Consider the following 22,052-nt stretch of genomic DNA (forward strand, 5'->3'; position numbering starts at 1 on the left):
ATCATCTGCCAGACGACTCTACCTAAGGATCTCCGAGGGCCCTTTCGTTTTGGTTTGCTGCTGCCCTTCTCTGCTGCTGGAAGCATTTCAACATGTTCTGGTCCTGTGGTGTTGTTTGCACTGCGAGTTCTGGCGGGTACGGGAACCTGTTCATCTTCGCTGTCTACCGATGAGACACTGTATGCAGTATTGGATGAAAGGTTTGCTGAAGTCCTTGGACTCGAAGAAGCCGCTTGGTCAGTGGCACAAGACATGGTGATGGTCCTGCTAGTTATCCTTTTTGAGAAAAGAGTCCCTTGAAAGTAGCTCATACTACATAGAGACGACGATGAGACGAGGGATTAGAGAAAACGGCAGGATAATATACATGAAGGCTTCGATGACAAGGCTGTGATGATCGTTTCATTCAGTGGCGGGCAGATTACACACGAGCTGCAGTTGGCAGCGCATGACTTTGTTTTCTGCATGACAGCCTCTTGCAGACTTCCCGTTTGAGTAGACCGATGAGAAACGTTCGACAGCGAAGAATTAGACTAGCCACTAAAGAGGTTGTTCTGACCTGCAGTCAGCGAAGACGCGATAAGCAACACCGGCCAATCATCACAAGGACAGCTTAAATCGACGTATTGCTCGAAGCTGAAGGGGCTGTGTAGATAATGCATAGAAGTCCAACGTTGTGGTACAACCAAGCTGAATGTGTTTATTTTCTGATACGCCGAGTTGGGTAAAAAGGTGTCGCGACAATTTTTTAGACATGAAATCAAGTATTCCGTGCGCTCGTAGTGCCATTTACCTTTTCCTTGACTTGAGCATTGATTCTCTTCATCTCCCGTGCCAAAGGGAGAAAGTCGCTTTCCTGCTGCGTCGCAGTCTCGATACCTTGGGCGACGCGATCTAGCAAATACAGATCCTCAATCATGTCGCCAGGGTTGGGGGCATTCATGGCGTTGCTCGCCAGATGGGCATAGGCCGTGTGCGCTCGGTATGCGCCAAGGATGTACGAGATGGTCTCCGCCGCGGGGAACTTCCAGACGTGGAGCATATTGTACGTAAGGTCGAGAATGCGTCGCGAGGCTCGGGTTGAGAAGTCTGTTCTGGGCACGTTATTGTCGGTGCAAACTGGCACAGGGGAGTTCGATTTCAGCAGGGTAGCCTTTCGCAGCATGAAGATGATGGAGGTGTAGCCGGTTAGAATCAAGCTTGCCAAAATCCACAGATCCATGTGGTCGTCGCTTGATCGTTTGATCCAGTCTTCCTGTTGCAGTGTTAACGAATTCGAACCCCATCGGATAGAGCAGAGCGATAGGTTGTGAGGTCGACTTACAATTCCCCATTCATCAAACAATATTTCGATCTCGTGACACAGAGGCTCGATAGCCTCGACAGCTTCTGACTCATTCTCGAGTCCTTCAAGCGTCTGAAAGAAGCGGATCAGGATGAACGCAAGTCGGCTGCGGAAGAGGAATGATATTGTCGACACTTGAGCACCCTTTTCCGGGGGTAGGTCGAGTGACAGCCATGGTAAGTTGACTTGCCACTTATCGAGGCTTGGATATAGAGTTGCCGGCTTATTGTAGATCAAGTGATAGAAGAGATCCGTTTGAATGAGCTCCCACATGCCCTTGCGGTCCTCATCGGTGCTGGGACAACCGGTGGCTACAAAGTAGTCATTGCTGTCGAGACTGTGCATCTGGAGACCTTTGGCGTACTCGCAAGCCAATTGGTGCATTTCTAGACTCATTTCGAAGTCATAGGATTCTGTTGCAATGCCGGTCTGTAAATTCAGTTAGTGAAGGTGACCATGGCACGTTAGACGAGCACAAAAGGGGGGAGGGGTGGTATACCATGAAAATAGCAGCAATAAAGTCAGTGATTGAACCCGTGGCTTCCTTCTGCCAGCAAGGCATAGTTCTGAGACAGCACAGGTAAAGCTTCCGCGCGTATCTGCCGTCTGGGCTGTGGAAAGATCTCGTGTTCAGGATGTAGCATCCCCGCCACAAGATGACATAGTAAATGATGAGTATACAGGGGTCGAGGGTGACATGCCTCATCAGGAGCATATCTGGTATTAATTCAATAGTTTTCCTATCCACAAGGCTGAGGAATGTCTCAGTGGGACTGTAGGTGAAGTAATCTGACATGACCGTCAGTATTGCGGAGGCACGGAGTTCATGAAATCCTTACTATGAATCCAGGTCCGTGCCTTATCGAGAGAAATGTCGATACCCTCTGTTGCAATGGTGTTGTGGCCCATAGTACGTCGGAGCCTTTGGTCTCGCACACGATCGAACGTGTCACCAAGAGTTGCAGCAACGTCCAGCACTGCGGGGTGGCGCGAAGCTTCAGATCCATTTGGCCTGAGAGATGGTAATGTGTCCCGCTCGTGATAGGGTGTGTTCCTAGAATCGACCCTGGATGGTGGACTCGGAGGTGAAGCCGAGTGGCTCGATCCATATCGTGCCGGTGGTGAGTAGGGCTCTGGGGAGCCATACCCGTCAGAAGCTTGTCGATGGTCTGATTTTGACGCGGTAGGGTTGACACTTGACGCTGGACGATTGTTCTCAATACGCTCTAAACGGTCAAGGATGAGTGAAAGAGTAGCACTGTCGGTGCCACTGAGGGTTTGGGAGTCAGTGCTTCTATCAAATGGCCTGAATGTGATGTGAGCTTAAGATAGGCTCACCTCGGGTGATCTGCCTCCCTCTTGGTACGTTTCCTAGGCCTCCTCTGAGGGTACTGGCATGAAAGATTTAGTGTACTACATCGCTCACAGATGGGTGTGTCACGACTACATCTAAGCTGGGAGGGTATCAGCATGACACAGGTTGCAAGCGGACTAACAATGAGACACACCTTTTTGCTGCGACAATTCGTACACTACAAATGGAACGTAAGTCAAATGCCATCGGACTAATGAAAACTCCCAGATCTGCAGGGGCATGCTTCAAAGAATCGCCTGATGAAGATCTCGAGGCGGGCAGGGCTTGGGATTCTCGAATTGGAGTTGATGGAAAATGCGGGCTTACCGAAAGGCCGTTCACAACCACAACTTCTTGCCGCTCCATGGGCACCGGGGTTCCGAACCTACAGGGCCTGGTATGCCGAGACTGTAAGTCCAAATGGGATTTGGATAGGGAATACAGATGACAGAGCCGCAACTGGCTCGGAGCATCCAAGGGTCTCAGTGCATACGGACGGACCGATCAGCTTTTGTTGTCGAAGATAGGGAAACGGGATGACACGCGCCAGCGCTTTACGGGCCTCAAAACTGCAAGTTCATGTAGCCTAGGTAGGTTCTCCACACAAGATCTCACTTCAGAGTCATGAATGGTGTGGAACTTAGCGCATGGCTGGAGTTGTTTCTCGGAAGAAATGACACAGTGACCGCGGACTGCCACCAGATTGACTTCGTCTAATGGACCTTTCCCCAATTGGGACCGCCAGCGGCGCTCTTCCCATCCTTGGCAGCTCTGACGTGCCACGGTTCTCGTCTCTGAGTGGAGGATGTGGCCTATCGACCCGCTTAACCGGTCTTTCGCATTTTCCGAAAGTGCGACGCCGTCTCCAGAGCGCTCCTTCCCGGCCTTGGTCGGTTCACCGGAACGCCTTCCGGATCGACGACGCCCAAAGGCATTTCGCACTTTCCGAGAAAATAAACTGCAACTTCTCCACCAACACACAGTTATGGATGGAACTCAATTCGAATTTCGAACGCAGTCATGAATACTTTCTCAATTTCTCTCTTCACGAGACAAAGAACAAATTCAATGTCGACAATACAAAAGCCCGGAGACCTCCTTGATGATCTAACGTAAAAAAGTCATTACAAGAGATTCCTTACACGATCTACTTTGCCATCTTATCCCTACATCTACTCTGACGACAAGACAGCCCGAATCACATCCCAACCGAGAGTCTTGCGGTGTAGAGCTTACTCGAGCTGTGCCAAAGTCTTCCTTCCACTAGAGAAGAGTTGCAAAATGCCGGCACCTGCGATCTTGGACCCCGGTCCTCATGCGAATGAACCCCATGCATCCACATTCGACAGCATTGAAAGCGTCCCGCTCCCGTCAGATGCTGAGGAGGAAGCCGAAGAAGAGATCCATGACTTGGCTAGGCGCCTAACTTCAGCATCCCATGGAGGAGGCCATTCACTATTTCCTGAGCCATCTGATGCCACACTCGATCCAAAGACCGACAAATTCGACGCCCGAAGATGGGCCGCAGCTTTCTATAGGCTCCAGACCAATGCCCTTCATGGAAATGCACCCAATACGGTGGGCCTTGCTTTTAGGGATTTGCAGGTCTATGGCCTGGGAACGACTACGGACTATCAGAAGACCGTTGGCAACTTCTTTCTGGAGGCTGCCGCCTTGACCTCCTGGTTTTCATCCTCAGGGAAGAAGCAGCGCATCGACATTCTGCACAACTTGGAAGGCGTCATTCAAAGTGGAGAGATGCTAGCGGTGCTTGGTCCACCCGGCTCTGGTTGTACGACGTTGCTCAAGACCATCGCTGGCGAGACCCACGGTTTCTATATCGCCGATGGAGCAACTATTAACTATCAAGGCATCTCCCCGAAAGAGATGACAACGACATTCAAGGGAGAAGCAATCTACACCGCAGAATTCGACCATCACTTTCCCTACCTAACCGTCGGCGAGACTCTCTACTTTGCGGCCCGGGCACGGTGCCCCCAGAATATGGATCTTCCGCATGGGATCTCCCAACACCAGTACGCAGAGCACCTTCGTGACGTCGTCATGGCACTTTTGGGTATCTCACACACGAAAGAAACGCGGGTAGGAGACGACTTTGTCCGTGGTGAGTAGCTTAAACACTTGGCAACTCTAAGGCAACCTAGACTAAATTTTCATAGGGGTCAGCGGAGGCGAGCGCAAGAGGGTCAGCATCGCGGAGGCCGTCCTGAGCTATTCTCCTCTTCAATGCTGGGATAATAGCACGCGAGGTCTTGATTCTGCCAATGCAGTCGAGTTCTGTCGAACCCTTCGCATGCAGGCAGACATTTTCGGTTGTAGCTCCTCTGTAGCTATTTACCAAGCACCTCAGGAAGCCTATGAAGTAAGTTTTATCTCTTTTTCCCCTGCTATGCCATTCTTGCTTTATCGTCAGTGCCTATCTTCTCTGCTGGAATGTTTCGTTGCTCATCATATGGTCAGCTTTTTGACAAAGTCATCGTCCTTTACGAAGGCCGCCAGATCTTCTTCGGGAGGTCCACCGATGCGAAAGCCTACTTCGAAAATCTTGGTTTCCTGTGTCCTGAGCAGAAGACCACCGCCGACTTTTTGACTTCAATGACAAGCTCTTCCGAGAGAATTGTGCACCCCGAGTGGAAAGGCCGAACACCGCCGCGGAGTCCTGAAGAGTTTGCTCAAGCCTGGAAGGATAGCCAGCACCGTCGGAACCTGTTGGAGGAGATCGATTCATTCGAGCAGCAGTACCCTTTTGGCGGAGATACACACAAGCAGTTCTCGGCCACTCGAAGAGCGCATCAGTCCAAAGCGCAGCGTTCTTCGTCACCATACACGTTGTCCTACGTGCAGCAAATCAGCCTCAATCTTTGGCGCAGCTTCAAACTACTGATTAGCGAGCCGTGGATGACCATCACAATGTTAACCACAAATTTCTTCGAGTCTCTCATCATCTCTAGCATCTTCTACAACTTGGCACCAAACTCCTCCAGTCTCTACAACCGAAATCTCTTGATTTTCTACACCATTCTCATCAATGCTATGGGTAGCATTATGGAGATTCTCACGCTCTATGGAAAGAGAAAGATCATCGAGAAGCATGCCAGATACGCACTCTATCATCCAAGTGCCGAGGCAGTTGCCGCAATGCTCGTCGACTTACCATACAAGATGATCAACGCGTTGTTCATTAACGTGCCAATCTATTTCATGACGAATTTACGACGCGAGTCAGCCGGGCCCTTTTTCTTCTTCCTCTTGTTCTCGTTCACCATCACGGTCTCCATGTCCATGATCTTTCGGTTCCTCGGCTCCGTTACCAAGACGACGTCGCAAGCTTTGGCGCCCTCAGCCATTATTCTCTTGGCTCTGATGCTGTTCAGCGGCTTTGCCATGCCTCAGCCATACCTCAACGACTGGATTGGATGGATTCGCTGGATCAATCCCGTCTTCTACGCACAGGAAAGCCTCGCACTCAATGAATTCATTGGACGGAACTTCACCTGTTCGCAATTCGTCCCAACAGGACCCGGTTACTCAACTTCTACCTTGGATGAGCGTGTCTGCGATATTGGTGGAGCGATGCCAGGTTCTAACTCCGTGAATGGCGAAGAGCACCTCCGAGTCGTCTACGGGTTTCTGGCGAGTCACCGTTGGAGAAATTTTGGCATCTTGGTTGCCATCACCATCTTCTTCATGTCCCTCTACCTTGTCGCAGTCGAAGTGGTGTCATCTGAGAGATCGAAGGGCGAGGTTCTTCTTTTCAAGCGCCGAGCGTTGAAAAGTGCCAAAAAGGGTCATGATGATGTCGAGACATTGGGAGGAAACCATTCGCAACCAACGATACGGGTAGATGACGACAGCGACAACTCAGACCTCGCGAAGCAAACGTCTGTGTTTCATTGGAATGACGTCTGCTACGATGTGCAAGTCAAAGGCGAGACTCGCAGGATCCTTGACCACTGTGACGGTTGGGTGAAGCCCGGGACGCTGACGGCACTGATGGTGGGTTCCTGCCCTACTGCCAATTGGCCGCAAGACATGGCTAACTTACGTATCATTATAGGGAGTTTCGGGAGCTGGTAAGACAAGTCTTCTTGATGTTCTGGCCAGTCGTGTCACCATGGGTGTTGTCAGTGGAGAGATGCTTGTCGACGGGCAGCTTCGGGACTCCTCATTCCAGCGCAAGACGGGATACGTCACACAGCAGGACCTTCACCTTCATACGGCGACCGTCAGAGAGGCGTTAAGTTTCAGTGCTCTACTACGACAACCTAAGCGGTACAGCCGGGAGGAGAAGTTGGCCTACGTGGACACAGTGATTGATCTCCTCGGCATGCAGGAGTATGCAGAAGCTGTAATTGGGGACCTGGGCGAGGGGCTTAATGTTGAACAACGGAAACGATTGACCATCGGCGTAGAGCTAGCTGCCCGGCCGCAGCTGCTTCTCTTCTTGGACGAGCCAACATCGGGTCTCGATAGTCAGACATCGTGGTCGATCTGTGATCTGATGGAGAAGCTGACGAGAAACGGGCAAGCGATTCTCTGCACAATACATCAACCGTCAGCATCGCTATTCCAGAGGTTCGATCGGTTGTTGCTGCTTGCCAGAGGCGGACGGACGGTGTATTTCGGCGACATTGGCAAGAACTCACACGTTCTCATCGATTATCTCAGCCGGCACGGAGCTCCAGCCTACCAACCTGGATCCAATCCTGCCGAGTACATGCTGGAGGTGATTGGGGCGGCGCCGAAGGCGCATACCGATATCGACTGGCCTGCCGTATGGAGGGAAAGCAACGAATACCAGGCTGTTCAGACTGAGCTTGCAAGGTTATCCTCACATGCAGACGAAAAAGGTGCCACATCTACAACAGCAGATCACGATGCGTCTACGTACGCAGAGTTTGCTGCAGGTTTTGGTGTGCAGATACAAGAGGTGACGAGACGAGTCTTCCAGCAGTACTGGCGCAGTCCTTCGTATATCTTTTCTAAGTCCATCTTGACGTTTGGCTCGGTAAGTGCTATTTTGTATTGCGTTGGGTCGAGCACGCCGTGAGAATCAAACAAACTGACTGACGCGGACAGGCCTTGTTCATTGGGCTGACGCTCCTTGGCGGTAATAATACCGAACGCGGGCTCCGGAATCAGATGTTCGGCGTCTACATCTTCCTCTTCATCTTCAGTCAGATGGCGCAGCAGATCATGCCGGTATTTGTCTCTCAGCGCACCATGTACGAAGCCCGCGAACGGCCGGCGAAATCGTATTCTTGGGTGGCATTTATGGGTGCTAATGTTATCGTCGAGATGTTTTGGAATTCTGTAAGTGAATACTATCAGCAACACAAAGCCCCAACCCGACGGAAATCTCGAGACTGACAATTTGGCGGCCAGATTATGGCCATCTTCTCGTTTCTGTTTTGGTTTTATCCGATGAGACTCGATCGCAACGCCGAATGGACAGATTCCGTTCACTCGCGCGGTGTCACGCTTTTTCTCATCTGCTGGGTTTTCTTTTTATTCTCGAGCACGTTTGCACATCTCATGATTGCTGGCCTTGGCAGCGCCGAGGTCGCGGGTGGGATTATGAACCTGCTTTTCATTCTCATGTTCGCTTTCTGCGGGTAAGTGCACCCCAACTGTCATAATCTGTCCTACTTGGAGTGAGTTGAGAAATCTGATCGAAACGAACTGACGATGATAAAAGTGTTTTGGCTGGCCCGGACGCATTGCCGGGGTTCTGGATCTTCATGTATCGTGTCAACCCCTTTACTTACATTGTCGAGGGTTTCCTCAGCGTCGGCCTCGCCAATGCACCAGTGGTATGCAGCGCTTCCGAGCTGCTCGAGTTCGCCGCACCCGCTAATAGCACCTGTGGCGAGTACATGGCTGCGTACATACGGGAGAAGGGTGGCTACTTGGTGGATGCCCAGGCGAATGCTTGCCAATACTGCGGTATGGCCGATACGAATGCATTTTTGTCGAGCATGAACATGAGTTTCGATAACAGGTGGCGCGATTTTGGTTTCATTTGGGCATTTTGCATTTTCAATGTCGCTGCGGCGGCGGCATTGTACTGGGCCGTGAGGGTTCCGAAGAATGATTTCAAGAGTCGCAGCTCAGGCAAGGTTTGAGTTCGGGAAGTCGAGGGATGGAAGGCATTGGGAAAACAGAGATGGAAGAAAAAAGTATCTCATCTTCGTACCGTCCCAGAATGGTAAAATTGGAGAATGGTTTTCACGATTTGAAAAGATTCAAAGGAGTAGCTGAGGAAGGAAGGACTGTATGGAACATCGAACAATGCAGATAGTCAATTCATCCAGGCCGTAGTACATTACATTGAAGATAGAATCATTACACATCGACGCCGTACAAGTATGAGATGGAAAGTGGGAAAAAATGAACTTAATACAACAACATTCTCAGTAACGCCATCCACCGCTGCTCGCTTGGTTCTAGTAAGTCAGACAAACCAGACCTCTCTACTCCTGCCATCCGGCCATGGAGCTCGCCATCTCCCAATCTCCGCTCGCAACTTGCCGCCAGCTAGACGAGATCTGACACTCCTCAGCCTCAAGCTCGTTATTGTCATTCATGCGGAAGATGGTGACGTCGCAGCAGATGGACATGGCCATGAGGCCGACTTCGCAGACATGGGGCTTGTGCATCTTGAAGCTCATGGGTGGGTCGGCGTGCTCCTTGAGCATCTCCTTGAGCGTGGGCTCGGAGCGCTCAGAGTAGACCTCGGCGTCGCCAAAGAGGAGCGGGTTGCACATGATGGCGCCCTTGCCAATGTATTTCAGGGCGCTCTTGGGCTTGTGGCAGAGGGCGCCCCAGAGGAGGGTCTCCATCTCGATTGCTTTGGCGTGGTTGCGGAGCTTGATCGTGTTGAGGGGTCCTTCTTCTTCCGAGTCGTCTTCTTCGTCGGTGGAGTAGTGACGCATTTGCTTGGGGCCGCTCGACTCCTTCTTCTCCTTTTTGGACTTGCTCGACTTCTTCTTCTTCTTCTTTTCGAGGCCGTCGGGGGAGCCGGCTTCTTCGGGCTTCTTCTCGCGGCGGGCTAGTTGTTTGCCTTCGAGGTTTGCGTCGTCGGCGATGCCTGAGAATTGGGGCTTCTTCTTCTTTTGCTTTTGTTCGGCGCCTGGGCCGTGGGGGGAGGGGTCTGTTGTGAGACCTAGGACGGAAGGCATTTTCGGTGGTTGGATTGGGTTGGGTTGATTCTTGTTTACTTTGGATACGCTTGTGGATGGATACTGTATCGCTAGATGCCGCTGTGATATGCTCCGGATGATCGTGAACTCGTCAACTCGTTTGCTCGCTATGGGTGTGGGTGAGAGTAGTGGTTGGTGTAAGTGGGTGTGGAAGCTACGAAAACGTAGTACTAAGACGGGGAGGCAGGCTACTAAAGGCGATGGGAAAGGGGGCATGCATCATACATCGTTCTCTGTGCTTCAGTCACGCGGTCCCTGCGCGGACGACAGACGTTGACGTCCATGTCCCAGAGTTTTCCCAGTGCTTCATTCACTTTGCTGGCCGAATCTTGGAATTTTCCTGCTTTGATGCACCGAGTGTGACGTCAGCCGTCGTGGCCGCACGGCGCGTTGGTGGATGAGAAACAGGGTTTCATCGGTGGGCAGCACGTCGTTCGCGGGGGAAGAGCTGGGAGCTCTCCCGCTGTCTCTTCCCATGCAGCGAATCCCATTGCCAATGGGGGCCACAGCGGCGAGCCCCGCACTGCGATCGATATGACATCAGGTCCTGCGGGATGCAACTGTGCGGCGATCTCTTAGACTCTTTCAGGAGTCCAGAACGCTGACTCAGCCAGGCTTTGCTGGGTAGGGCCAGGGGATATCCCTGATTTGGGGGACGAACAGGGCAGAGGATGAGGGAGGAAGATGTCAGTTCTAGTGAGAGACCACGCAACAAGATTCTAGCCATTGGTTGATATGTGTGGTTGAATTTGTTGTTGCCGCATAGCCGCTAACATTCTTAGTTGGCGACACATGAAAACTAACGGTCTCCCACACTCTGAGTGTGAACTGGACTAAGCTGTTACCGTGTCTAGCGAGGCCGTTGGATTGAAGCGGGTTTCAGAGCTATTTGACGTCCACCATCTTTGACCAGAAGCTTCCCCGCACCCGTTTGGTAGTGGAACAATTCGGGAATATTTCATCGATGAGTTCAGCCGCTAGTGAGACTCCTCAGCTCGAGAAGCTGCCAACAGACGCGCCCTGTGCTCACATATTTCGGACAAGTCATCGGGGACGAAGATGACGGACGAACGAAAGGCTCGCAAGGCATCAAGTTGTCTGTCGCTTTGTCATAACCTTCAATCACTCCAACATTCTGCTCATTCAAGTCCCCATTTTGGAAGTGATATCGATTCAAGGCACGCGGCAAGCCAGGTTTCAAGAGGCCGTCACTGGGTTATTGTCTCTCTTCGAGAGAGGGATTCCGTCTCGCCGACTTTGCGCTCTCGGAGCCTACCGAGCGACCTTTCTCCTTAAGGAATTGAAAGGTTATATCATTCGAAAAGCGACAGCAGCCGACTGGCTCATTCATCCCGAGTAGAAACCCGGGGCTTAGCCGGAGTAGCCCGAACGCAAGTGGGGCGGCCTGCGGAGTAACGCCGAAAGGCAACCACGGGATTTCGCCGCGCGGTAGCAACAACGCATCTGCTGGTCCGATCCTGTGCCGATGCGGGGAATCCCATGGCTTGCGATCTTCCAAGAAAGTTTCCGAAAAGCAGCTCTTGCAACCCGAAGAAGTAGAGGCGCCGGGATCAAAAGCTCATGCTGATTGACGCAGCAACTGAATAATGGAGTCTTCCAAGTTCACTCCTGCTCGGTGAGTAGCCCAAAAGTACTTTCTAACTCAACTCTACGTCTGTGACTGATTCTACCGGATTGGAAGCTCTTCCCTCTCGCCGGATAGCTGGGATACTCACGTCCATGTGTTCGACGCATCAATAGGGCCCTTTGAGCCCGGCAGATCATACACGCCCGCTCGAGCGACGGCACAGCAGCTCTTAGATTTCAGTTCCAGCCTGACCCAGGCAACGCCTCTCAACATCGTACTTGTCCAGCCATCGCCGTATGGAAGTGACAACACTGTGCTTTTGCGTTCGATGAAAAGCTTGCGTGAGGGTGGCAGTCGTATCGTCCGAGGGATCGCCGTGGTGGACATTGAGAACATTTCTGACGCAGATCTCATGGAATTGCATGATGCGGGCGTCCGCGGGTTGAGGATTAACAAGCAGGCAGATGGCAAGTCAACAGATCTCGAGGCGCTGAAAGAAATTATCTTGCAGACCGCTTCGAGGATTCAATACCTCCCAGGCTGGAAGATCCAGCTCTTTTGCGCTCCTGCTATGTGGAAAGGTGAGATTCACTTCTAAGTGGAATACGAGTAAGAGCAAAGACTAAAGAAGGACACAGACTTGTACGAAACGATAATAACCCTTCCAGTCCAAGTGATTGCAGACCATGTAGGCGGAATGCGAGCTCAATCCAAATTGCAGCTCAACGCAGCAACAAGCAGCCTAAACGATCCCACGAAGCAGCCCGGCTTCGAAGCTCTCGTCAAACTCGCGAAGGCCTCAAAAGTCATCGTCAAGTTGTCGGGATTCTACCGACTTTCCGATAGAACGGAGTCCGGCTGCGATGACATGGAGTCGATTGTCAAGGCTCTGGTCAAGGCGGTTCCGCATCGCTTGGTTTGGGGCAGCGACTGGCCTCATACTGGGGAGGGTAAAGACCGCCTGAATCGAGGCTTGGAGGCGGTGGAAGAGTTTAGGGAAATTGATGACGCCCGGATCATCCAAAATTTGAGACGCTGGGTCGAGGACGAGAAGGCATGGATGGGTTTAATGGTTGAGAATCCCGCGGGATTTTATGCTTGAGAAGAACTGTGCTTCTTGGTCACGTTGGCGGTGCTGTAGAGCGAACATAACACAATTTCATCAGATAATGGGTTGGTGGAAGGTGAAGAGGCGCATTGGGCGGCATGGATCTCATTGAGATCAATTGATGTTCTGAGAAATACTCTACGCAGTAATGTTGTACTTCTTTCCAAACTTTAGAAGAGGTTGTGGGTTTTCTAGAGACGTTGTTGGCCCGATAAACGGACGGCTTAAGTCCGACGGCTCCTCCGCAAACGTCAGCGGGCTAGTCTGCCGGGGGAACTGAGACCTACAAATCAGGGGCATAAGCAACTTGCATGGAGCTAAACTAGCTTGATATCAATAGAAGAGGTCATAAGTTACCACTTCATACTCGACTGTTGTAGAACGACTAGTAAGCGAGGCCATCACGATATTCTCTCGTAGAACCTTTTTCACCAGAATATACCGGGCATAGTACGTGACCTCGAATGACTTCATGAGAACCTGTCTGATCTCAGTCTAAAACCATTAGTCCGTAGGTACCTTCACCTGAAATTTGAAGCCTGGAAAACATAAATTGGCAACTCGCAGCATCAGCTCTGTTGAGAAGGCCCATCGCAACGGACTGCCAAATCTTACGGCCGTTAAGTCCGATGAGTGGTATGTGCAACTCTCTCGCCATCAACGTTGACGGACTCCGAGAACCCGCTGGGGCTACCCTTGCTATCCAGTGCAGTGGATCACCATGGGATTTTGTTGCTCCTCCATCTCGATTGCCGTCGGAGAATATCTGAGAGTCCTTGTACATACAACTGGGCATGGGGCTCATAGGTTCGAGTAGACATTCGAGCATATCGAAACTTTGACGCTATGCCTATCCGCACTACATGTACGCATCAGGCCATCGTTGAATTACCACTGTGGTGGCAGGCTTGTGTTGTCTCACAGCGCCTAGCTCGAGATCGATCAGCTACTAAGACCTTTCCACTTGCTCGCTTCCGCATTCGAAGTGGGCTCGGGTCTGGTGGGATGGCGATCCACACCAGAGACTCTACAGCTTGGCCCCACGAAGTGCCGCGCTGCTTTCCAAGATCCGCAGTACCTGCGGACGAATATCAACCCGCATATGCCCATTTCCAGGATTTCGATGTCAAGGTCTAGAAAGTGTTCCAACGTCATGGTAAAAGCACGGGGCACAAGCGGCCCCGATGGTGGACAATTTGATTCTTGCCGCTTGGCAATGAAACCCTGCATGCGTTCTCGGACTTTGTCCTATACCCGGGTTGCAGAGTTTCTACTCACCGCTTGGAGCTGCTCCACGGGCGGCTTCACATGGCAAAGGTTGATATAAAGGCAAGCAAGTTCAACGCTGCTGAGTTTCTCTCATTGTACTATATCCATCCAAAACAAGAAAGGCACTAGTTCATCATACTGCTATTAACTCAACCAAAACCTCCCCATCAAGTATCACCAGACCCCACAGTCTGAACTCATCTCACGATGTCCGGCCTTCAAACCCTCTTCGCGCCGGCTCCCGAGCCCAAAACTGAGCTCGGTCGATACCGCGTTCTGTCCACCACTGCAGGTGTCAGAGTTTCCCCCCTATGCCTGGGTGCAATGTCCATCGGCTCCGCATGGTCGTCCTTCATGGGTTCCATGGAAAAGGAGGACTCTTTCAAGCTTCTCGACGCATTTGTCGATGCCGGCGGCAACTTCATCGACACCGCCAACAACTACCAGAACGAGGAGTCCGAGGAGATTCTGGGAGAATGGATGGCCGACAGGAAGAACCGGGACACCATGTTCATTGCGACCAAGTTCACGACGCAGTACCGCAAACAGGCGCTCGGACCCGGAAAATGTGTCAATTATTCTGGCAATCACAAGAAGTCGCTGCATCTCTCGGTCCGGGATTCTCTCAGAAAGCTGCAGACGGACTACATTGACCTGCTCTACATCCACTGGTGGGATTGGACGACCTCTGTCGAGGAGCTGATGGACTCGCTCCACATTCTGGTCGAGCAGGGTAAGGTCCTGTACCTCGGCGTTTCTGATACACCCGCTTGGGTCGTTTCCGCTGCGAACACCTACGCCAAGGCGCATGGGAAGACCCAGTTCTCCGTCTACCAGGGTCGCTGGAACGTTCTCATCCGCGACATGGAGCGGGACATCATCCCCATGGCTCGCCACTTTGGCATGGCTCTCTGCCCCTGGGACGTCCTCGGCGGCGGTAAGCTGCAGTCTAAGAAGCAGCTCGAGGAGCGCAAGAAGGCTGGCGAGGGCCTGCGTGCCATGTTTGGAGGGGACCAATCCGAGGATCAACGCAAGGCCAGTGAGGTACTTGAGGAAGTTGCCAAGGAGCATGGCATTGAGAGCATTCAACAGATTGCCTTGGCGTATGTTATGCAAAAGGCACGCTACGTTTTCCCGATTGTTGGTGGGCGCAAGGTGGAACACTTGCAAGACAATATCAAGGCCCTGAGCATTCATCTCACTGGGGAGCAGATCAAGAAGATTGAGAGCTTCAAGGAGTTTGATATCGGGTTCCCAATGAATTTCATCCTCGAGGATCCTAGGGAGGGTGGTGCGACGGCACCATTGGTAGCTGCTTCCGCCCCGATGGCGTGGCAGTCTCAGGGTAAGCCGATTGGGCACGAGTAGATATGGCACCTCGAGAGTTTGTACAGTTGAAACATTAAGATCAGTAATCGTACGGTTCATGAACAACTGAGTGTTCCTTGTTCATTAACATTATCTTGATATCATCTGAATGCCGTGCTCGTGTATGTTGTCTCGTCAAATCATAAATCTCAGCACTCAGCTACGCTATCGCTCTTCTGTCTGGCCCCCTGAAGTCTCATTTCTTCCGGATATCCGATGTTTTGGATATCAACGTCTTCTGTAAGTCCACAGTTGAGCCTGATGATGTGGAAGACGCTCCAGCAGTAGACATTGAGGCGCCTGATGAGACAATAGGAATTTTGTCTTCTTCGGGTTGCGCCACAGGTCTTCCGGATGCTCTCTCCGATCTCCTGACCGTGCTCCGAACCCTCATCTTGATAGCTTCGGGAAGATACTTGGTCTTGATTGCTGTGTCACGCAGCAGAACACGCAGTACGGGAATAGTCGACGCCATGATCGTAATGGCTGTCTCAGCCCCGGCCCAAACTGCCAACTCTGCTCCCCCATCTATAACTTGCATTAGATGAAAACCGATCATTCAATAAGGATCCCCACTTACGAGAAAAATCACCAGTGGTATCATTTACTGAACGCATATACGATGCTTTGACGAATGCTGCTATCCCGGCTCTGTGCCAAGTGCGTTAGACTCTGATTGTAGATCGTCATCACCATGATCAACTTACAGCATTCCCATACTCAAAGCCACAGACACACCAATCTTCTCCTTCTTGCTCAGAGTAAGACCCGATGACTCCTCGGCCGGCCTGGGCCGCATAAGAATGAGCCACGGAATGATCGACAACGCGATATCAAGAAGGCCGGAGTATACTGGTAAGACCTTAGCACAGCTATCAAGAAGACTGGTTTTGGATTTGTTAGACATTATCTTACCACTAACAAAGATCCCGAATGAAACAACCCATTTGAGATCGTAGCAGGTTCCTTCGGCGAAAGGCTTCCATCTTTTCTCCAGTGGCACACACCCAATCCAAAACGATAACGAGGAGAACGCGAAGAGAACGTTCATAGAGATGATGGAAAACCACACAAAAGCCTTCTTCCATCCATCGCACATTCGCAATAGCGATATAGCGAATGCAGTCTTGCTCCAGACTTGACCGACAAAGGAGCACGTGATGGAAGACAGGCCAACAATAGCCAATACTGTAATGTTGTCGACAGTAATAGGAAAATCGGGGCGACCGAATCGGGATTTGATGATAAACTCATTAAGGGCGGCATCTGATGCTAGGACCAACTACGTAGCAACTGTCAATACCGGAACAGGGCCGGAACTCGTCAAGAAGTGAGAGCTCTTACCCAGGAGGCAACCAGGAGAATGTCCTCGATTCGGATCTTTGTGTACGTGTAGGATATCTTGCAGTATATTCTCAATCCCAGAAACACTGCTGAAAGAACGACTAGTGTCCATAGGACCGTTTGAATATTCTCGGCCTGGGCGGTATCGTCGGCACGGATGTTGAGGACCAACAACGTCGTATCCAACTCGGATCTCGTCAAGTACGTCTGATTGGCAGCTCTGGCCACAGAGCCCAGCTCTTTGATCTGACTTCTTGAACAATGCTCACATCCTGGCGGAGGCACTACGGCCATGTTCGATGTTCCGATGTGGATGTCGGTTGCAAGAGCGACAGCGACAGCTTCATGGCATGGACAATCAGCACATGTCCGATGTATCTGACAGCGCGGAACGTTGGATCTTATAGGATCGACTGAATATGAAGCGGCATACACGAGGAACACACCAACCCTCTCGTCTCTCAAGGAATAGGCAAGTGGCGCCGTTTCATTATGTATATGAGCTCCACGTGGAGATCAGTGGGCCACGAGGAGAACTGACAAGCTTCTGCCAGGATGACCATGACTGATCAAGCCCTGGATTCAAAAGCTTCGCGTCAGAGCATCGAGCGGACACACGCGCGTCCGATTAAGATCCACAGTCCGTTTGCTGTTGCTGCTACTGAACAAAGAGGCGAAGCCCGGACTAACATCTCTCGCTTCGAGATATTGAGGCTCTGTGCGCCGGGGTTTTGGAAAGACGAATAGAAGACAAACCAAAAGAGCCTCGCTCTCATAGAAGGGCACCTCTCCTCGGCGCAACATACGAGGATTTCCTTGTGCCAAGACGAGAGCGGCTCTTGGACCTCTTCTTCGTCTTGACTTTTCTTCCTCCTGCCGGCGTACTCGCGGGCACGGCGATGTGGAGACCCAAGTCTTCCCTTTCTCATCTCTCGCCCACCTCGGGCCGCCTACTGGCTCAGCGAACGGGCTGTTTGAGTTATCACCACTGTCACAGCCATGTCGCGACTGAAGAATAATCCCAGTGGCGCACGGCCAATGTGGCCGATCCGGCCTTGTCTTTGCAAAAGCTTGACTTTCGATCAGATGTATGCTGCGTCCGATCAGGGCATCCCGGCTTTGACTCAACTTCTGACCAAAATACTGACAGGATCTGTGAGGCGCGCTTCGCTTTCCTCACCCACCCACTGGCGGCTTTTCTCTCTCCCACTTTTTTAGGGAATCGTCTCTTATCCTTATTCGGAATGCCGCAGTTCCGCTGCATCGATTATTTTCTCCCATCTCTGCGGCCAACAGTTTGTCATCTCGCGGCAATGGTGAGGTTTCGCGGAAACAGCACCAGACATGGGGACCTGGCAGTTGTTTCGCTAGTTTGCTTTTCCCCCGTTACCTGTAGCTTAACGGTCCTTCCCGTTGCGGCGGGGGGGGGGGGGGGTTCTTGGCATCTTGGAGGCATGCCCTTGTGTTTCCTCTTACTCGATCATTGTAAGATCTACGGTGCAGGTCAGCGGGGAGCCATTGAGACCATCTATAAGACAGGTCAGTATGACGAACTACCTCCTCAGCTCCCCACAGGTGCATTCTCAGCTGTCAACACGACTCAGCGCTTTACGATTCAGCTCTCTAGTAATGTCCCCACTTACATGCGGCGGCGACATGGCGGATAGGCCTCCCTCCTTTGGCCCAAAGCCGCATGCAAGTCATTTCCAGCGAAACGACTGGACATGCAGAATGCTGCTTGGGATGAAGAAGCAGGTCTGTATCTTTTACCCGTGAAACCTCTGACTTTCCTGCCCGCTCCTCTGTCCACCCACACAGGTTCCCCGCGCCCCTCCGACTGCGACAAATCGGGAGGTGGTTGTGCCGTTGATGGGGTCGTCTCAAGACCAACGTCCGTCCGTGGGAGTTTCTCCCTCCCTCATCCTTCTCTGTCAGTATGTGAAAGTCAGGCCAGGCCTCTTTATTGGACTGATTCTTTGGAAAGAAGAGTTGGATTTGGGACGATGGCGACGAAACATTCACAGTTCCATACCTCGTTGCCGACAAAGCGCGATTGTGATAGACGTGGTGTTAATCGCCAGCAGCTATAATGACTTGTCATCTGTCGTTTCTTCCGCATCACTTGGCAGCCACTCATGTACAGCTACGCTCTCATCAGATGATTCAGCTATTATTCACTCTTGATAGCACAGAAGCTGCCAAGCAAAGACCGTGCTTGAGTTGCGTCCTGCAGTTTCTTCCCAGCCCTCTAGATGTCGGTTCTCTTGTGCATGTCTCATATCGGCCACTGTTGGCAGCTGAAGGAATGGCATGGTATCCGTAACCAGATGATGACTTCAAGGTTCCCTAGGGCTGCTACATGTACACATCTTGAAAATGGTCAGTTACTCGGAGACTAAAGTGAATAGACTTCTACAGCGCTACCTATCAGCCTCAAGCGCCGATGATCGTGCATACTTGACGCAGCTTGGCCGTGGCTTATCCTTAAACCCGTCGGCTGCAGCCCTTCATCCCTTCCGACCCAGCCCTCTTATCGGTGTATGAATCAAGGGCTTTGAAGCTTGGATCTTGGCTGGCAAATCAAATCCTGCATTCAGCTCCGCCCGTCGGCACCTTCGTAGAGCCTCATCGACACAGCAAAACAGTGATCGTCGTGATGAAGCAGAAGCTAGTAGTTAGTGGTAATGTGCTGTTGTTTTATTACACTTCCTAGCTGGACTTGGCGCATACGTGCTTGTCGTAGATACGATTCGGTTCCATGAAACAGGACAGAAATTTGTTGCAAGTAAGTCACGAACAACGAGCACCAAAGTGATCGTGAACTTTCGAGTCAAGGACAAAGACAAGGGCAGGTGGAACAGAGGAAAGAATGTCGATGTTTGGAGGTCCTGGACCACAAATAAGTGGATGCATCATGGTCAATGTACGACTGGGCTCAATTGTCGATTTCGATTTCTTACGAAGGCCTATCACAGACCAATCCTTAACATCAATACAGATGAACAAGGCTTAATAACAGCGTGGCTCTAAGTATCTTAAGATCTGACCATGATGATATGACCAGATGAACTAGACTTGCCATCGCAGCCGTCTTGGAGTGGCCTGGTCTATTCAACAGAGATGCACCCGGCTTACGGCACTTGTACAAGACAAAAGATTGACGAAATTAGAAACTGCTGCATGCAGGCCGCAACGCTAAACCAGGCTTCCACGCTTTCGAGGTCAATACTCCCCGACTATTAAGATTTGCCCCTGAGGCAAAAGCTAGTGCCTTCCCCCACAGGCTGAGCAAATCAACGACAACCAACGGGCCGTATTTGGGACCGTATGACGTGATACAGAGAACCCTGTGTCAAGAATTTACGTGTAGTCCCAGCGGTAAGCCTCGCTGCTGCGCGTGGACGGTGGACCGGCACGAGGCGGGAGCATGTTGCAGCACCAACATGTTCTTGGACGATAAGCATAGTTGGACTTAGGATTATGGACATATGCCAAACAATGTTAATCGGCTAGAGCAAACCAACCGCAGTCATGAATGAGCCATTTTCCGCGTCCGCTCATCAAGGAACCGAGTGTTAATGAAGGCTTCGTGAAACCCGCGTCAGGCTCGCGCTACCCGCAAATCTTATCACATGGTCTCATTGTGTCCATCGACGAGGGCTTGCCGTTCCACCCACAACTTATGAACCGGGCAACAGCTTGACGTCAGCTGAGCGTTCTGAGAATGTTGTTGGTCGTGGTGGCTTGACAGAAGAGAGCTCCCATTGGCGACCTGCCTAAATAAGAGTTGATTAGCGGGTTGATTGGGCTGACTACCCACTGCGACCCCAATGGCGAGCAGGGGATCATCGCTAGATCCGTCAGAGGCGTGACTAAAATTGCATGGCTGTGCCTCTCGCGTCCGCTGCGCCATGCCAACCAACACTAGCAGAAATACCCTTAGAACAATTGAGTATTCGAATAACTACCCCAGACATTCCCCACGATCGAAGCGTGGTCAGTGTCGTCCGCCTCCAACAGCAAAAGCCAGCTATCCTAATACCAAATACACAAAACGAGCCTTCGATTCTCGTCTAGATACATCAAACATCATCAGCAAACTCAATCATCCTAAAACTTCAGATCGCACCACCATTATCACGACTCTAGCCGACATGGGGCTGTTTGGAAAATCAACACCGACAGAGGGCCCCGGCTCCGATGAGCCCAAGAAGTCTCTCTACCAACGCTACCAAGACAAGAAGAGCGGCCGCGACACCCAAATTTCAGACGAGGATCTCCAAAAGTACACCGGCAAGACCAAGGATGAGATCAACGACTGGGCTAAAGACCGTCCTGGCGTCGCAGGGAACCGGGCGGCAGGGACACTCACGGCGGGACCCGCTTCCGGGTTTGGCGGAATGGCCACGGCGGGTGGCTATGGTGGATGGGGAACGGATGCTGGATCGGATCCAAAGCATCCGCCGCCGCAGAAGGAGCGGAAGGAGGTCGATGACTTCGAGTAGCTGCATTAAGGGAGGGTCGTGATAGTTACGAGAACGAGAGGCTATTATTAGATATGTCAAGCATCATCAGAGAAGGAGTGAGGGGTCAACAACGAGGAGACTCAAAGGATCAGGGCAGTTGAAGACGAGCCTATCAACGGCGCGGGATGGCGGAAACATTCGTTCATCCGGAATAGTTTTATGAGTTGTCTCATGAGATGATACAATCGGTTTACTATCGTCCCATGCAGTAATACTGAACCAGCTGTTAGTGGGGACTCTTCTTGAAAAGCTTTATGTACCTATCGCCTGGTGTAGAGTTGAGACAGCCTTCATCTTTTGAATTATCAGACACGCCGTCCCACACTCACCCTTGGCAAGCATGTGGTCAGCCCAGCAATGACACGAGGTAACGGGTTGAGTACGCATGGATCTATGGTCGATCAGCTTGGCGTTCTAAGTAATTGCTTGAGGGGTCTCCAACCCCAAAGCCAAACGTCAGGAGGCTTTCTATGCGCAGCTTGCACCCATCGGGTATTTTATCCGCTTTCTTGGCAGGCGCAAATCATGCAACGCTTATCTACGTATCATTGGAGATCTGTTGTTCATATAATCGGAGTGCTATTGTCGATTTCTTAGCCGAAGTTTTCGAGGAAAGTGTCAACCACAAGTAAACCCCAAATCAGCTCAAGACTTGACCTAAGTGAAGAGGCAATTCTTACATCTACTGCGCTAACATGTCGCCTTGACTCGTGAACGAAGAGCAGCGTAGTGTAGAAACTTATCAGTGGAATACAACGGAAGAAATAGTTGAACCGGATCCTTGTCCGTAAAATTGTCTTTCCGATCATCAACTGTACAGCCCCCTTTTTGATGACTTTGATCGATGAGCGATTTGATGTGTCACGATACGTTTCATTCCTGTAGATACAGCATTATATTGATTCAATGGCTAAGCAATAAGAAACG

At 51.3% G+C, this 22,052-nt stretch overlaps 7 protein-coding genes across 7 annotated transcripts; 4 read left to right on the forward strand and 3 right to left on the reverse strand.

Moving 5' to 3' along the window:
• Positions 1–328: 328 nt before the first annotated feature.
• Positions 329–2,606, reverse strand: BDZ83DRAFT_288925 (uncharacterized protein). Its single transcript, XM_060502176.1, has 4 exons — positions 2,185–2,606; positions 1,845–2,134; positions 1,325–1,774; positions 329–1,255 (listed from the first exon to the last, which is right to left on the reverse strand). Exons 1-4 carry the CDS (start codon positions 2,252–2,254, stop codon positions 761–763), a joined length of 1,305 nt encoding a protein of 434 aa, XP_060365778.1. The 5' UTR covers positions 2,255–2,606; the 3' UTR covers positions 329–760.
• Positions 2,607–3,980: 1,374 nt separating this feature from the next.
• Positions 3,981–8,845, forward strand: BDZ83DRAFT_751557 (ABC-2 type transporter; the record flags this gene model as incomplete). Its single annotated transcript, XM_060514066.1, has 7 exons — positions 3,981–4,824; positions 4,880–5,082; positions 5,181–6,716; positions 6,778–7,728; positions 7,800–8,033; positions 8,106–8,335; positions 8,419–8,845. The coding sequence occupies 7 exons, from the start codon at positions 3,981–3,983 to the stop codon at positions 8,843–8,845; spliced, it is 4,425 nt and encodes a 1,474-aa protein (XP_060365779.1).
• Positions 8,846–9,193: 348 nt separating this feature from the next.
• BDZ83DRAFT_751558 (uncharacterized protein) lies at positions 9,194–9,901 on the reverse strand (the record flags this gene model as incomplete). Its single annotated transcript, XM_060514067.1, has 1 exon — positions 9,194–9,901. One exon carries the CDS (start codon positions 9,899–9,901, stop codon positions 9,194–9,196), a length of 708 nt encoding a protein of 235 aa, XP_060365780.1.
• A 1,473-nt stretch (positions 9,902–11,374) lies between these two features.
• On the forward strand, positions 11,375–12,684 carry BDZ83DRAFT_289233 (uncharacterized protein). The gene is made up of 3 exons (XM_060502177.1): positions 11,375–11,558; positions 11,625–12,091; positions 12,149–12,684. The coding sequence occupies exons 1-3, from the start codon at positions 11,530–11,532 to the stop codon at positions 12,610–12,612; spliced, it is 960 nt and encodes a 319-aa protein (XP_060365781.1). The 5' UTR covers positions 11,375–11,529; the 3' UTR covers positions 12,613–12,684.
• A 1,201-nt stretch (positions 12,685–13,885) lies between these two features.
• Positions 13,886–15,310, forward strand: BDZ83DRAFT_619121 (aryl-alcohol dehydrogenase AAD14). The gene has a single exon (XM_060508100.1). It carries the CDS (start codon positions 14,095–14,097, stop codon positions 15,253–15,255), a length of 1,161 nt encoding a protein of 386 aa, XP_060365782.1. The 5' UTR covers positions 13,886–14,094; the 3' UTR covers positions 15,256–15,310.
• Positions 15,311–15,746: 436 nt separating this feature from the next.
• Positions 15,747–16,893, reverse strand: BDZ83DRAFT_776421 (uncharacterized protein; the record flags this gene model as incomplete). Its single annotated transcript, XM_060515463.1, has 4 exons — positions 15,747–15,906; positions 15,963–16,107; positions 16,171–16,537; positions 16,600–16,893. The coding sequence occupies 4 exons, from the start codon at positions 16,891–16,893 to the stop codon at positions 15,747–15,749; spliced, it is 966 nt and encodes a 321-aa protein (XP_060365783.1).
• A 2,082-nt stretch (positions 16,894–18,975) lies between these two features.
• Positions 18,976–21,104, forward strand: BDZ83DRAFT_651153 (uncharacterized protein; the record flags this gene model as incomplete). Its single annotated transcript, XM_060510432.1, has 5 exons — positions 18,976–18,978; positions 19,150–19,273; positions 19,313–19,384; positions 19,786–19,977; positions 20,677–21,104. 5 exons carry the CDS (start codon positions 18,976–18,978, stop codon positions 21,102–21,104), a joined length of 819 nt encoding a protein of 272 aa, XP_060365784.1.
• Between the last annotated feature and the right edge of the window lie 948 nt (positions 21,105–22,052).

Source organism: Colletotrichum acutatum (assembly GCF_030867785.1).
Source record: "Colletotrichum acutatum strain CBS 112980 chromosome Unknown BDZ83scaffold_39, whole genome shotgun sequence".
In the NCBI taxonomy this organism is placed as follows: domain Eukaryota; kingdom Fungi; phylum Ascomycota; class Sordariomycetes; order Glomerellales; family Glomerellaceae; genus Colletotrichum; species Colletotrichum acutatum.